This window comes from Oncorhynchus masou, chromosome 16 (genome assembly GCF_036934945.1).
Source record: "Oncorhynchus masou masou isolate Uvic2021 chromosome 16, UVic_Omas_1.1, whole genome shotgun sequence".
In the NCBI taxonomy this organism is placed as follows: Eukaryota; Metazoa; Chordata; class Actinopteri; order Salmoniformes; family Salmonidae; genus Oncorhynchus; species Oncorhynchus masou.
In genome coordinates this window covers 19,933,181-19,949,001 of record NC_088227.1, presented here as the reverse complement: position 1 = coordinate 19,949,001, position 15,821 = coordinate 19,933,181, and the positions used below count along the sequence as shown (strand labels likewise).

At 43.2% G+C, this 15,821-nt stretch overlaps 1 protein-coding gene across 6 annotated transcripts; it reads right to left on the bottom strand.

Moving 5' to 3' along the window:
- Positions 1–109: 109 nt before the first annotated feature.
- Positions 110–8,626, bottom strand: LOC135557624 (zinc finger protein 512-like). Of its 6 annotated transcripts, none has more exons than XM_064991079.1 (15): positions 8,581–8,626; positions 7,616–7,769; positions 7,320–7,375; positions 5,392–5,450; positions 4,975–5,297; positions 4,175–4,870; positions 3,820–3,944; positions 3,638–3,724; positions 3,461–3,559; positions 3,099–3,266; positions 2,614–2,808; positions 2,406–2,507; positions 2,221–2,283; positions 1,922–2,020; positions 110–1,765 (listed from the first exon to the last, which is right to left on the bottom strand). In XM_064991079.1, exons 2-15 carry the CDS (start codon positions 7,740–7,742, stop codon positions 1,340–1,342), a joined length of 2,625 nt encoding a protein of 874 aa, XP_064847151.1. In that variant the 5' UTR covers positions 7,743–7,769; positions 8,581–8,626; the 3' UTR covers positions 110–1,339. The 6 variants fall into 6 exon arrangements, with proteins under 6 accessions (XP_064847151.1, XP_064847147.1, XP_064847152.1 ...); XM_064991075.1 differs by lacking the exon at positions 8,581–8,626 and adding an exon at positions 7,932–8,574; XM_064991080.1 differs by lacking the exon at positions 8,581–8,626 and adding an exon at positions 7,932–8,574 and having other exon boundaries at positions 4,175–4,315.
- Positions 8,627–15,821: the final 7,195 nt, after the last annotated feature.

Genomic DNA, 15,821 nt, shown 5'->3' with positions numbered 1-15,821 from the left:
GTACACCTTTCCTGCCACAGGTGGGGCCCGAAGTGGATACAACCAGAGCTCATTCAACACATGCAGGCATTAGTAGAACACTGTTTAAGGAAAGAAGGGCGAAAATTAGTAGCATTATGTTAATATTTTATTTCACCTGTTGATATAGCGAACACTCCTGGTAGTTAAAAATAGCAGCGAATTAGGCCTACAGTACTTCTAAAAAAAAAAAGTATAATGCATTTTGTTTTCTAAAACTTGAAACAATAGATTTTCCACAAATACAAATGTACACAAATGTGGAATTGTATTGTAATACCTTTCATTTTTTGACAAACAACAGTTGGTTCAAAACAGTGAAGACTGAACACGATATTGGCCGGTAGACTCAAGAAGCAGTCTAATGCCAAACAACAAATTAGGGCACACTTGTCACCCTTCACAAGGTTGGGTTATGGGAATGCCTATCGTTAGACTGAGCACTTCATTTCATTCAATATAAAAGTGCATGCGTAATGCCTCTTGTTTTAGTCACAGGAATCATGGACCTGAGCAGAGCCTTTGAACTGAAAGACATTGGTTGTCTAACTTATCTTAGTCGATTTTAAAAGGCATCAAATAGAGAAAACCTATCGTTTAACATCATGTGTTAGGGATCACTTAAAATGTCCAAAGGCCAGTTCATTATTCAATACTAAATAAAATAGATATGAATCTACTCAAAACCTAGCTTGAACAGAAGTGCGTGCACTGACAGAAATATCAACAGAAGAATAAACTAAATACATTCATACATCTGCAGAAACAGTATAGGGCCACACAGGAAGTAAATGAAATGACAACTGCCCCTATTTCCATCTGGACTGTGTACATCAACAAACAATGCAGCGTTAAAAAACATCACAGACAACTATAACCGACAACCACTGTATCTCAAATGTATCCTGTGTTATCATATCACTATCCAATATATAAAATACACACTACATTAACACCACATGCTATTGGTTAAATATGCATTGTAAAGAAGAGGTCTGATAACAAGTAAGATATAATAAAGGAGTTGTATGAAATAATAGATCCATACACTAGGCACAGTCTGAATCGAGGAGCACAAGCCAACACATAAGCACTTGTCAAAATAGGGGTTAAAAGATTAGTCTAAGTAAGCATGTCAGAAAACAAAGTTATCAAACTTATTAAAATAATAAAACACATTAAACGTTGGCTAAGATGACCTCATAGTTACAGTTGAAACACAGACTACACATCCCAGGACCAATGCACTTCTATCTGAATGTTCTGTAACGTTGCACCCTCCTGAACAGACCCCTGATCTGAAGTCAGGTGATTGGACGAACTAGGGGTTGCTTCTGGGTTGCTTGGCGACATCGGGGTGGGTCTCGATGATACTGGGTCTCTGCAGTGCCCATTGGTCAACGTCGTGTCTCTGGCCATCAAGCTCCTCTGTCTCTGATTCGCTGCTGGAGCTGCCGCTGCTGCTACTGCTGGAGTGGTCACTGCCAGTGAAGTCATAGCAGTCCTTCTCCTTCCCTCTCCCCTTCCCCCTCCTCTTTCCCTCTGCTGCCTCAGGGTTGGCCTGCAGGGCTGGCTCAGGCACCGCTGGTGGAGGTCCAATCGGCATGTCCTGCCAGGGCTCCAGGACAGGGGTGAAGACATGGAGGGTCTGGTGCTGGACAATGGGGTCGTCCACGGTGCTGTTCTCCTTGGTCTTGGCCTTCAGAACCTTAAAGTTCTTGGATTTTGAGGTCACCGCAAACCAGTCCTAAGAAAACACAGGACAAAGGAAATGAGTATAGCGTGCCACCAAAAATCACTACAATGTATTTTTGCAATACTGTATTCATATGGCAAAAAAATATAAATTCATATGATAGAGTAGGTCATCAAGGTGGTGAAAAGTCCTAAATACATTTCTGACCTGGGAGTGGACAGAGTTGATGTGGTACTTCACCCCACTCTCAGAGTTGAACTCTTTCTTACAGATCAGGCATTTATATTTCCCTGCTTCAAAGTCCCCCTGCATTGAGAGAGACAACATTTGGTTGAATTAGATGCTTAATAATGGGTTACATTTCTGCTAAAATTAGGTTTGAATGCTAAAATAAAACGTAAGAATTGACTCGGTTTCAGCTGAATAATTTTCACAGTATTCTGGATACGTTGCAGTACTTGGAAGTGAAAGAGAGGGGAGCAGTGTGGGGAAATCTATTCCGTTACCCTTCCGCAGAGCCCAAGGTGAGCCTTCAGTCCAGACACGCTGGTGTACACCGAGCCACAGCCCTGAGGGAATAAAAAAAAAAAAGCTTCCCAGTCACAATATAGGCAAAGTATAGTACAGCGAGTAAAATCTCTACTATAGGCAATATGGGATGAAAGATCATTTAGAGACGTATGGTTCGTACCAGGTTTGGGCACTGCACTTTCTTTTGCAGCTTCACTTCATTTTTCCACTTCCGAAGGACCTCCTGACTGAAGGCAGGCAGCCCTGGACGGGCATATCTCAGCTGTGGAACCCAACAGAAATAATGGTTCATCTGGAGGTCAATGTTCACACAGGAATAGATACATGAGCACAGCTCTAAGACCATCTTAGTGTTGAAGATCCCTCGCCTTCTTATCGTCGGGGACCAGGTCCCCGATGACCTTCCTCTTGGGCCACTCCTTGGCCAGCTCGTCATTAGCAATCTCTTGTAGGTGGAAAACAGCCACCTGGGCTGACATGCGTTTGACCCGGCCGCTGGGTGTCCTCTCAGGGTTGGGCTCTCTCTGGGACTTCACCTCATCCTCCTCCACATTCTGGGGCACCTGCGGGGGAGAAGGAGACAGCTGTCTATCATCTCCCACTCAAGCAAAGTTCAAATAAATGAGACTAAAAAGAGACTCAAAGGAATGTGGGGTCTTCTGGGAGAATGTGAGGGCGGATATACTGAGAAAAATTTGTGACATTGAAGTTGCAAGGATGTAACTGCTACAGATTGTATGCACAATGGCATGTTGTGTGATGGAACGTCTCCCAGTGAATTGTAACCTTGAAAGACCAACTCTCTTATTAGTGGAGAAGTATATACTATAAACGCAGTGCAATGGCAACTCACTGGTGCGTGCTCTGACTTGAGGTGGTACTCCAGGCCTGCCTTAGACTTGTAGACCTTGCCACAGTGTTGGCAGTTGAGAAGCAGCTTCTCCAGCTCAGACTCCTCCTTCCCACACTTCTTCATGTGGTACAGGTAACCCATGATGCTGGTGAAACTACCAGTACAGCCCTGTAATGTAACATACAGTCTTTAGAATGGAACAAAATCTTTAGTTCCCCTGCACTACCAATGTAGTCTCAGAAATCCCTGGCTCGTCAGAACATTGTGGGAGGCAACCCATCTGCCTAGGAAGACTACCAACAATGAGTTAAGGTGAAATCTGTACTACAGTTTCAGATACAGACGCCAGCAAGGAATCATACCTCTTTCGAGCATTTTAATTTGCCCAACCGTTTCAGCACCTTCCTCAGTTTTTCCTTCATGGACTGGTCATCCAGGCCATTTATGTCATCTGGCGAGGGCTGGAAAAACAAGACAGTTAACACCAATGTCAACATGGAACACACCAAAACCAGCGTCAGATGGGAGAATAGCCTTACCAGGTTATTGTGGTCTGCCATGATGTGGTACTTCATTCCAGTGGAAGATTTCAGTTGTTTCCCGCATTGTTGACACGTGAAGGGATTCTACAAAAAACATATTCGTTTAGTTTTTGAAATTCAGTTGAACCAATGTGAGTGCAACATGGGAGGCTGTTATTGTGAGGATGGTGCAGACTCACCACTCGGCAGTTCTCCATATGTTTCTTCAGTCCCTCCACAGTCTTCCTGCTCACACTTTTACACTTGGGGCACGTGACTCGCCCTTTCCCCAGGATCATCAGCTGCCACCTCTCCTCTTGACTTCCTGTTCCACACAGGAAGTAGAGTTTAAAATAATAAAATAAACATAGGATAAGGAACAATCCATACTCCATTACTATGCAATTCTCAAAGAAAAACGTAACATCATGCTAACACAACATTTATACTAGAGTAATTACAGTGTTATTACACAAGCATATGATCAACAAATAAAGTGTTGCCAGAGATTATATCTATGGTGACATTGCATTTGCTAATCCTTTGTCCTCTTACCTGGGGGGTAGACAGGAGGTTCTTTCTTGGTTGTGAAGGTGAAGACTTTAGATTTTTCTTCCTCGGACGGCTCTGCTGGGTGACTGTGACTGCTCTGGATAGCTACACCTCCAATAGAGTGACTGCTATGGACATGTCCACCTACAACAGAGTAACTGCTCTGGACAAGTCCACCTCCAATAGGGTAACTGCTCTGGAGATGTCCACATCCAATTGAGTGATTGCACTGGACATGTCCACCTCCAATCGAGTGACCGCTTTGGACATGTCCACCTCCAACCGAGTGATCGCTGTGGACATAGCTATGGACATGTCCACCTCCATGCAAGTGACCGCTGTGGATGTGGCTATGGACATGTCCACCTCCAACCGAGTGACCACTTTGGACATGGCTATGGACATGTCCACCTCCATGCAAGTGACCACTTTGGACATGGCTATGGACATGTCCACCTCCAACCGAGTGACCACTTTGGACATGGCTATGGACATGTCCACCTCCGACTGAGTGACCACTTTGGACATGGCTATGGACATGTCCACCTCCGACTGAGTGACCGCTATGGACATGGCTATGGACATGTCCACCTCCGACTGAGTGACTGCTATGGACATGGCTATGGACATGTCCACCTCCGACTGAGTGACCGCTATGGACATGGCTATGGACATGTCCACCTCCAACAGGAACTGGAACTGCATCAAAGGAAACATTCAGCATGAACTAAAACTTGAATACCTGTATGTAAGAGAAAGAGTCATAAAAGAAGAGATTGATGGTTGCAAGATACAATAACTACCTGTGTGTCTCACTTCCGGAGGGAAATTTGTAACAGAAGGTGCTCCGTTGTCCACCTCCACTCTCCGCATTTTCTTCATGGCAAAATCGGAGGGTGGAGGTGGTTCCTGACCCCGGCCCTGGGCCCTGCCTGTGTCTGGAGCCTGGTTGGGCCAACAGTCTTTAGCCACCAGCCTGTGAGGCAGTCTGGCAGAGGGAGGTGGAGGGGGAGGCAGCTCCCCGTTGGCTACAGCCAGGCTGGAAGACACCACGGAGCAGCAGGACGTCTCGCTGTTTGAATCCTCCACACCAGAGCCCAGGGAGACATTCTGCAGATCCTCATACCTAGAGGATTGAAAAGGTAGGAGTTGATTTCATTACACTGATGGGTGGGACAATTGATAGAAATGGACAATAAAAAAAAAGGAAACTCATTTACCTTTTTCTGCCATATGTTCTTTTCATTTTTTGAGTCACCTGGGCATGGGGGTCATCATTCTAGAATATTCAATTAGAGAACTGTAAAGCAGATACCCAGTGTCCTACAGTACCTTACATGGTTGTATTGTGAAAACTGCAATAAGGACTATCGTACTGGAAGTTAATGAAGAAGTACTTAATGCTCAATCATTTGTCGATCATCATATGATTGTCGTTATTTCAGTTTCATATTGAGGACTGGAATTAGTGCACCCATTCTTTGGCCAGAACACCCATAATGGCCAAGTAGAACTGGAACAAAATACTGTATTATCCTAGTCAAAAAAATCCTACAGGGTTCCAATAAATACATCCTATTAGAATCCAATAGAAAATACTATCAGATTTTGGAACGAATCCTATCGGATCTCAATAGGACTGGTTCCAAAATCTGATAGTATTTATTTATTGGAACCCTGTAGGATTGTTTGACTAAGGTACATTTTTTATTTTATATTATTATTATTTTTATAGGACAGATGCATGTACATATATGGAGACAGATATAGAGAGGGGTAGAGGGTGGTTAAGGACACAGTCGACGGAGGACATAATCCTATAGGAGTTCAATAGAACTGGTTCCAACATCTGATATGATTTTTCTATTAGATTCTAATTGGATCCTTGCATTAGAATCCTATAGGATATAAATGTTTTGTCTCCTATAGGATTTCTATAAATTTTGTAGAAGGAAATGTATAGATATGTACATTACATTCTAAAGGATTATCCTCAAAACTTGGCTATATTTGATTTACACTATAGCTAACTTGGCTGCTTAACATATGGCGCACCGACCCTCCAGCTCATTCATAGCTTGTTCTCCATCTTCTTTTTAAATAGGGAGCCTATTTGTTTTCAGAACTTTTATTTACATGACTGATCTAAACTCATTTTCTCATGGCTCTGTCTCTCTGCAGCAGACATATGGTGAGCAATATATTGGGACTATGGAGTCGCAATAAAAAGGTACAACCCTGGGAGCGAAGGAGTTGAGGGGGGGGGGTCCCTTTAATGTTTGTTTTTTCTTTTCATTTCCCAACATAAAGATGTCAAGGGAACATTCTCTGTTTTGTATTCATAGCTGACTATTATATATTAAAGTAAAGAAATTGTCATATATTTATGCCCCGTGTAAAGTGTGGCACTTGCAAAGCCAGGGTTGTGGGTTTGATTCCCACGAGGTACCAGTTTAACTACTGTAAGTCACTCTGGCTAAGAGCGTCTGCTAAATGACTAAAATGTAAATGTTACTGGACCTAAAAATGTATTTTCCTTCTACTTTTTAATTGCATATAAGCAATGTAAAGATGCTGTGCATTCTAAGGGGGAAACTCCCTAAAATATTGTGTTATTGTAAAACTGTATATAGCATTGTATGTCATATTGTAATGTCAAATTCAAAGACAGGAAGTTGAATGAATAAGGATCAAATCAAATAACTCAAGTGAGTTATTTTTTGAAAAAGGTGTACTGGTGGTCTTACTGCAAATGAACACGCAGCCTTGAATCACTCCCATATTGTGGTGGTGAATAAAACCAAAATTAATATAGAACTGCTGTTTCCGATCAACGAAAATGTTGTACTTAATGTTGTAGTATAGTACTGGAACAAATTACATCAAACTATAATTTAATGGGTTCAATTAAGATTTTTTTTTTTTTTTAATAATAGGCTTCTGATTGGGTTGACAAAATCCTACAAGATACATCAAAAACCTATAGGATCCAATAGGATTGATTTTGTTTTCCAAAAGGGAAAAAGTAGTCCAATTACATTCTGATAGAGGTGACACAAAATCCTATAGAATTGTGAGAATCCTATAGGATTCTGTTGTAAAAATGACTAATCCAAAAGGATTTTTTGACTAGGGTATTTATTCTTACCTTAGGTGGAGTACCAATCATACTCATCACACTCATATCTGACATCCTCTGGATAGCTGTTGGATGGGCACATTTTCATTAGTTCATCTCTTTTCCGACAAAACACTATTAAAAAGAGAGTTACATAAATGGAGACTACACAGGCAATAATAATCTAGATTAAAGACATTTGAAATTGCAACTGGCCAGAGACAGAATGTCATTTAGCATGTCATTGAGCATGTCATTTAGCTCTAAAGTTTGCTCAGTAAACTGACAATTTGTCAAACATCTAGTGATAATTTAGTGACATTTACCTGGTAGTGGAACACCACTTTTTTGTTTTGGCTGTGAAGCCTTCCTCTTCCTTGGAACATATGATGGTGACATGCTTCCCTGTGTGTGATGATGAAGTTGATGATGATGATGGTGATGATCATCCATAATTACAGCAGACCTCGCAGATCAGTACTGCAACACATAACACAACACCAGGCCTGAATTATTCAAAGACATATAGTGCATGCAAAATACATCATCCCTATCACATCATTGTCAAAAGGGCTTCAATATTATTTAGTCTGGAGAACATCTATTCTGGTAGTAGGCCACTGTATTTTGACGTGCACATACCAACCCTTATGAACACAGGATTAGCCAGTGTGTTAATCCAAAGGTAATATGAACTCCTTGATTCTGTTTGATTCAGCTCAGCAGTGCAACATTGTAGCCTACTCGAGCAGTGTAGCAGTAACAGTGTGTGATCGGAGTCCCAGCCACCATCATTGTCCACCACGGATAGCCACACAAAAAAAGGGAAACGCTTGCCTTGCAGCAAATCTACACTCTGGATGCGGATACAATGTAAGCATTATAACCGTGCACTACATGCGCCCAAACAACTTGGCTACATTGGCTAGCTACTGATTTTGTTTGATACACTCACATTGTGAAATGTCTACCCGTACAGTACACTCCCATTAGCAAGGTTAGCTGCCATTCCTCCCTGTTTTAGTCCCCCCCTGTCATTTTCCCCGACAACGACCCGCCTAACAAGTCTTTGCATCGACTCGGTTATTCGAATAGATGGCTATGCTGAAAATTTCAATAGGCTATCTACTTGTGAAAAATATTTACTAGATAAACAGTACAGTATCAATTATCTATATTCCATACCCTACACGAGATTACTTCATTCCCGAAACGCCCTCTTTGCGGAGACAACAAATGAGATTCCCATCTTATTCACCACGACTGGAGCAAAGATTTTTTTATAACTAACCCAAGATAGACCACAGCCTGTCGTTTCCACCAGGAGCAAATTGATCATAGTGGGCAGAACAAGCAATGGGGTGGACAATGACAAGCACGAGCTAGCGAGATCCTATTGGCGCGTTTTAGCACGTGTTTGCATATTTCCGTTAGGGAACATTTGCTATTTGAGGTGCGCATGTGCAACACGTTAACTCGCCCTTGCACTCCTAAACAAAGCATTAAAAAAAAAACTTTGGCAAAGGGTCGAGTCTACAAAACTTTGTCCATTCTGTTCGTAAGGGATTCTAGTTTTGAAAACAGAAAACTGTATTGAAGAATACTGAAGAATCATGTTTCATCAATGAGAAAATTAGCTAAATCCATCTCGCTCCATCTTCTCCCACTGCCGGCTACTGAGCTTCCTCTTATCACCATATTTGGTGATGAGTGGAAACGCCAACCGGATGCTTCAACATTATATATACAATTAAACATCTGGCTCATTGTTATGTCTGTGACTATAGCCTTTGCGGAGTCGGGCCGAGTCCACAACAACCGTATGTTCCGGTTTTCAGGGGAAATGGAAAGAAAGCCTGTGACGCTACTTCCGGGTTTGGACGTCAAATTTGACCGTCTTCGAGAGGCTCAAAACCCCAATGTATCATGTGTAAATTGTGACTGACTGACTGATCTACAAATAATAAAGAGTCTTTATTTATGATGCAAGGTGATTTGTATATCAGTCAGTCAGCAGTTGCCTGCAGTTGATTTTATTCTCTCGAACACGACCAAGGCAACATCCATCTTAAATCCTCCTCCACATATACTGGATTGGTTGAACAGCCAGAAGAGAACCTCCCCCAGCATTTTCCCCCTTCTCATCAAGTCCAGTATCTCTAAGACATGGTTCCTCAACTGGCGACCTGCAGGACGAATTTGGCCCAGGGGCGACCTGTCATTCAGGGCAGGTGCAGCAGAGCCCCACATTTTTTGCTTGCCTGTTTTGCATGTTATTTTGGCATTAAACGTGTCACACATCACTTTGCAAACAATGTAAAAAAAATAATATATATATATATATATATATATATATAACTGAGTTAATAAAGTTGAATACAAACATGGTCTCTTTTTTGATTTCTTGAGTATGGGAGCTCCAAAATGCAGGTGTTACAGCCTAGCTCACATTTCTGTGGTGGTGGGGCAAGCCAGCAGAGAATACGGAGCGTTGCGCCGTGATCGGCTCAGTGTTCTGTTACTCATGGGGACACTACATCAATGCCAAGTCTAATGGTAGAGCTCGAAGATTCAAGCCCCCTGGGTGCTGCCATAGGGTTACATTAGAAGTGCCCATCCAAGAAGGCTCAAGGTCAATGGCCACAGATACAAGTTGGAAATTGCAAATTCAACTATTTGGGCTCCTGAGTGGCGTAGCGGTCTAAGGCACTGCATCTCGGTGCAAGAGGCGACACTATAGTACCTCATTTGAAACCAGGCTGTATCACATCTGGCCATGATTGGGAGTCCCATAGGGCAGTGCACAATTGGCCCAGCGTTGTCTGGGTTTGACCGGAGTAGGCCGTCAATGTAAATAAGAATTTGTTCTGAACTGACTTGCTTAGTGAAATAAAAAAATAAAATATCATTAAAACAATGAGTGGTTTGGAAGGAATCATTGGCTAACTCCAAGCATCAAAAGAAATCATTCAGTGGAGTGGCCGTGCAGTCCCAAGTCTAAGATTAAGGGTCTCTTTTCCTAGTTTAAAATTATAAACATTCAACATTGGCCATGCAGTCAGTGAAGCATGATTTGTGCCGCGCTCAAAACAACTGTTAACTTGGAATGGCAAAATCTGACTTTAGTGAGTTTAAGACAGCTGGGAACTCGGGAAAAATGAGTTACAACTCGGAAAATACGTTTTGAACTTTCATCCTACTTTAAATCATAAATCGGGAACTCAGGCCTCTTTCTAGAGCTACGACCTGAAGATCACTGACGTCATCATGATTCAACTTTTTTTTCAGAGTGCCCAGTTGTCTTGAATGCACCATAAATTCAGAGAATGCCAGACTTTGATGAGAAAGTTTGATGACACAATTTTCCAACGAAAGACCGCCACGCCACCTTCCTGTTAAATTGAGTCCAAAAATGTCTTGTATGCTGCTGCATAAATGATGTAATATTCCAGGGAGATATACTGTAGCTAAGAAAGTAATACTAAGTGTATGTTCTGTAGTAAGCTGTTAGTAGCCCATGTGCCTCACCCTAATAATTTGTTCCATTTTCACCTCTTATTAATTTCACCTACTGTTCATGTAGCCTATAACCTGTTTTTAAATTGTATTTAATTTCACCTTTATTTAACAGGGTAGGCCAGTTGAGAACACGTTCTCATTTACAACTGCGACCTGGCCAAGATAAAGCAAAGCAATGTAACAGAAACAACAATACAGAGTTACATATGGAATAAACAAATGTACAGTCGATAACACAATATAAAAAATCTATATACAGTGTGTGCAAATGGTGTAAGGAGGTAAGCAATAAATAGGGCATAGCAGCGTAGTAATTACAAGTTAGCAAATTAACACTGGGGCGATAGATGTGCAGATGATGATGTGCAAGTAGAAATACTGGTGTGCAAAAGAGCAAAAAGTAAATAAAAACAATATGGTGATGAGGTAGGTAGTTGGATGGGCTATTTACAGATGGGCTGTGTACAGCTGCAGCGATCGGTAAACTGCTCAGATAGCTGATGCTTAAAGTTAGTGAGGTAGATATGTCTTCAACTTCAGCGATTTTTGCAATTTGTTCCAGTCATTGGCAGCAGAGAACTGGAAGGAAAGGTGGCAAAAGAGGAGTTGGCTTTGGGGATGACCAGTGAGATATACCTTCTGGAGCGCGTGCTACGGATGGGTGTTGTGATGGTGACCAGTGAGCTGAGATAAGGCAGAGCTTTACCTAGCAAAGACTTATAGATGACCTGGAGATAGTGAGTCTGGCGACGAATAAGTAGCGAGGGCCAGCCGACGAGAGCATACAGGTCGCAGTGGTGGGTGGTATATGGGGCTTTGGTGACAAAACGGATGGCACTGTGATAGACTGCATCCAGTTTGCTGAGTAGAGTGTTGGAGGCTATTTTGTAAAGGACATCGCCAAAGTTTTACGAGGGTATTTTTGGCAGCATGAGTGAAGGAGGTATTGTTGCGAAATAGGAAGCTGATTCTGGATTTCATTTTGGAACGATGTTTAATATGAGTCTGGAAGAAGAGTTTACAGTCTATCCAAACACCTAGGTATTTGTAGTTGTCCACATATTCTAAGTCAGAACCATCCAGAGTAGTGATGATAGTTGGGTGGGCGGGTGCGGGCAGCGATCGGTTGAAGAGCATGCATTTAGTTTTACTAGCGTTTTAGAGCGGGGCGAGGCAGTCATTTGAGAAACCAAGGCTGTTGAGTCTGCCGACAAGAATACGGTGATTGACAGAGTCGAAAACCTTGGCCAGGTTGATGAATACAGCTGCACAGTACTGTCTTTTATCGATGGCGGTTATGATATTGTTTAGTACCTTGAGCGTGGCTGAGGTGCACCCGTGACGAGCTCGGAAACCGGATTGCACAGCGGAGAAGGAACGGTGGGATTCAAAATGGTCAGTGATCTGTTTGTTAACTTGGCTTTCGAAGACTTTAGAAAGGCAGGGCCGGATGGATATAGGTCTGTAACAGTTTGGGTCTAGAGTGTCACCCCCTTTGAAGAGGGGGATGACCACGGTAGCTTTGCAATCTTTAGGAATCTCGGACGATACGAAAGAGAGGTTGAACAGACTGGTAATAGGGGTTGCAACAATGGCGGCAGATCATTTTAGAAATAGAGGGTCCAGATTGTCTAGCCCAGCTGATTTGTACGTGTCCAGGGTTTGCATCTCTTTCAGAACATCTGCTATCTGGATTTGGGTGAAGGAGAAGCTGGGGAGGCTTGGGCAAGAAATTGCAGGGCAAGTAGCTACAGGGGGTGCGGAGCTGTTGGCCGAGATTGGGCAAGCCAGGAGGAAAGCATGGCCAGCCATAGAAAAATGCTTATTGAAATTCTCGATTATCGTGGATTTATCGGTGGTGACAGTGTTTCCTAGCCTCATTGCGGTGGGCAGCTCGGAGGAGGTGCTCTTATTCTCCATGGACTTTACAGTGTCCCAAAACCTTTTGGAGTTAGAGCTACAAGATGCAAATTTCTGTTTGAAAAAGCTAGCCTTTGCTTTCCTAACTGACTTTGTGTATTGGTTCCTGACTTCCCTGAAAAGTTCCATATCGCGGGGACTAATCGATGCTAGTGCAGTCCGCCACAGGATGTTTTTGTGCTGGTCGAGGGCAGTCAGGTCTGAAGTGAATCAAGGGCTCTATCTGTTCTTAGTTCTACATTTTTTGAAAGGGGCATGCTTATTTAAGATGGTGAGGAAATTACTTTTAAAGAACAACCAGGCATCCTCTACTGACGGGATGAGGTCAATATCCTTCCAGAATACCCGGGCCAGGTCGATTAGGAAGGCCTGCTCACAGAAGTGTTTTAGGGAACGTTTGACAGTGATGAGGGGTGGTCATTTGACCGTGGACCCATAGCGGCTGCAGGCAATGAGGCAGTGACCACTGAGATCCTGATTGAAAACAGCAGAGGTGAATTTGGAGGTCAGGTTGGTCAGGATAATATCTATGAGGGTGCCAATGTTTATGGATTTAGGGTTGTACCTGGAGTGTTCCTTGATAATTTGTGTGAGATTGAGGGAATCTATCTTAGATTGTAGGACTGCTGGGGTGTTATATCCCAGTTTAGGTCACCTAACAGAACAAACTGAAGATAGATGGGGGGCGATCAATTCACATATGGTGTCCAGGGCATAGCTGGGAGTTGAGTGGGGTCTGTAACAGTCGGCAACAGTGAGAGACTTATTTCTGGAGAGATTCATTTTTAAAATTAGAAGCTCTAACTGTTTGGGCATAGACCTGGAAAATATGACAGAACTTTGCAGGCTATCTCTGCAGTAGATTGCAACTCCTCCCCCTTTGGCAGTTCTATCTTGACGGAAAATGTTGTAGTCGGGGATGGAAGTCTCAACATTTTTGGTGGCCTTCCAAAGCCAGGATTCAGACACGGCTAGGACATTAGGGTTGGCGGAGTGTGCTTAAAGCAGTGAGAAAAACAAACTTCGGGAGGAGGTTTCTGATGTTAACATGAATGATACCAAGGCTTTTACGGTTACAGAAGTCACAAATGAGAGCGCCTTGGGACACACAGTGCCTGAGTTAACCTCTACATCACCTGAGGAACAGAGGAGGAGCAGGATGAGGGTATGGCTAAAGGCTATTAAATTTGGTGGTAGATTCATGGCATAATGTACAGACAGGGGTATGGAAGGGTGCGGGTACAGTGGAGATAAACCCATGCATTGAGTGACAACAAGAGAGGTTGCATCTCTGGACGCACTACACTAGTTATGCTGGGTGAGGTCACCACATGTGTGGGAGGTGGGACAAAAGAGGAATCTGAGGCATGTTGAGTGAGACTACGGGCTCCACAGTAAACTAAAACAATGATAGCTACCCTAAGCAACAGTATGTAAGGCATATTGACATTAGAGACATAATGCAAGGCATAAAGCAATCACAAGTGTTGATTGGGAGAGCTAGCTAAGACAACATCGGGTAAGACAACAACAGCTAATCAGCTAAGACAACAACAACAGGCAAAATGGCGATGAATGGGCAGAGAGGGTCAGTTAACTTCACACAGGGCCTGAGTTCGAGGCTGGGGCCGACAGATAAACAAAATAAACAAAATGGAGTACAGTGATTCATTTACAGTCCAGCAGGCATCAGCTATGTAGCCAAGTGATCATAGGGTCGAGCGAACAGCAATGGATGAAACAGGGAAGCCGCTAGGTAGTCATTACTATGCTAGTAAGCGGGAGAAACGGCGTTCAAGAAAGTTAGCAGGCCGGGGCTAGTAGAAGTGTCTTCACTGAGGTCCGGCAAAGGCCGGTTGAGGGCACAACAGATGGAGTTACGTCGGCAGATCATTCGTGATGGAATCGGCGGGGCTCCGTGTCGACAAAGGGACCAGGCCAGTTGGCAAAAGAGGTATTGTAGCTGGAGTCATTTTGTTTGCTAGCCGGGAGATGTGCCTGGCTCGAGGCAACTGGTGCTAGCTTTGGGACAAGGAGGTTAGCCACTATAGCCACTCGGTAGTCGGTAGCTAGCTGCAATGATCCGATGCAAAGGTCCAGAGCTTGCGGCAAGAATCCGGTTATGTAGTGGATTCTAGCCGTGTTAGTGAAGAGTCCGGGAGGCATCAGCTATGTAGCCGAGTGATCATTGGGTCCACTGAGCAGGCCGGGAGATGGGCCTGGCTCAAGGCTAGCTTCGGGGCTGGGCAACTCGGTAGCAGCTAGCTAGCTGCGATGATCCAGAGTAATGGTCCAGGGCTTACGGCAGGTATCCTGTGTTGTAGTGGAGAAAAACCAGGCAGAAATTGGCAGTAGTCTGTGCTAAAGTTAAAGGCCGCTAGCAGTGGCTAACAATGACTAAATAGCAGGTATCTAGTTAGCTTATGATGGCTAGCTTCTGATGTTCTGAGTGACGGTGGGTGTACATGGGAGAACGACAAATAACGTCTGCACTGCTACGCCATTTTGGATTTTATTTTATTTTGAGAAATGTAATCATCAAATATTGTAAGAGCTTTCATTGTCTGCTTATATGCCCCCTTTATTTATTCTACGGTTCTGACTTGGTGTACTGTGAGAACACTGTAAGAACAGCCCCTGTTCTGAATTCTGTCGCTGTACATTTCAAAAGTGCAGAACAAATAGTCATATTGACTACGTCTGTCCTAGCTCGCTCATTAATGTCTTAATCAAAAATACGGATTGCCTCTTATCGTCCCCTTATGCCATAGTTTGTACATCTTAATTGTCAGTAGAAACCACATTTGTTTAAGCAAGTCAGCAATATCAGCTATGTTTTTTAAAAGGCAGTAAATGAGGCTGAATTAATTTTTTTTCTGCCAGACAAGGGCTCCGCTGGTAGCCAGGTGTAGCAATGGTAAGATATTGGGACTGCTGTTGGGACAGTTTTATGTAGGCACCAACAGTTTAAGGGCACCGTTTGTCAACATTATAGTGCAATTAATGTATTGTTTAGTGTTGTGTTGTGTTGTGTAGTGGCTTTGCTGGCATGCATCCCACTTTTATTTATTTTTTGCTCCACCAAGATTTACA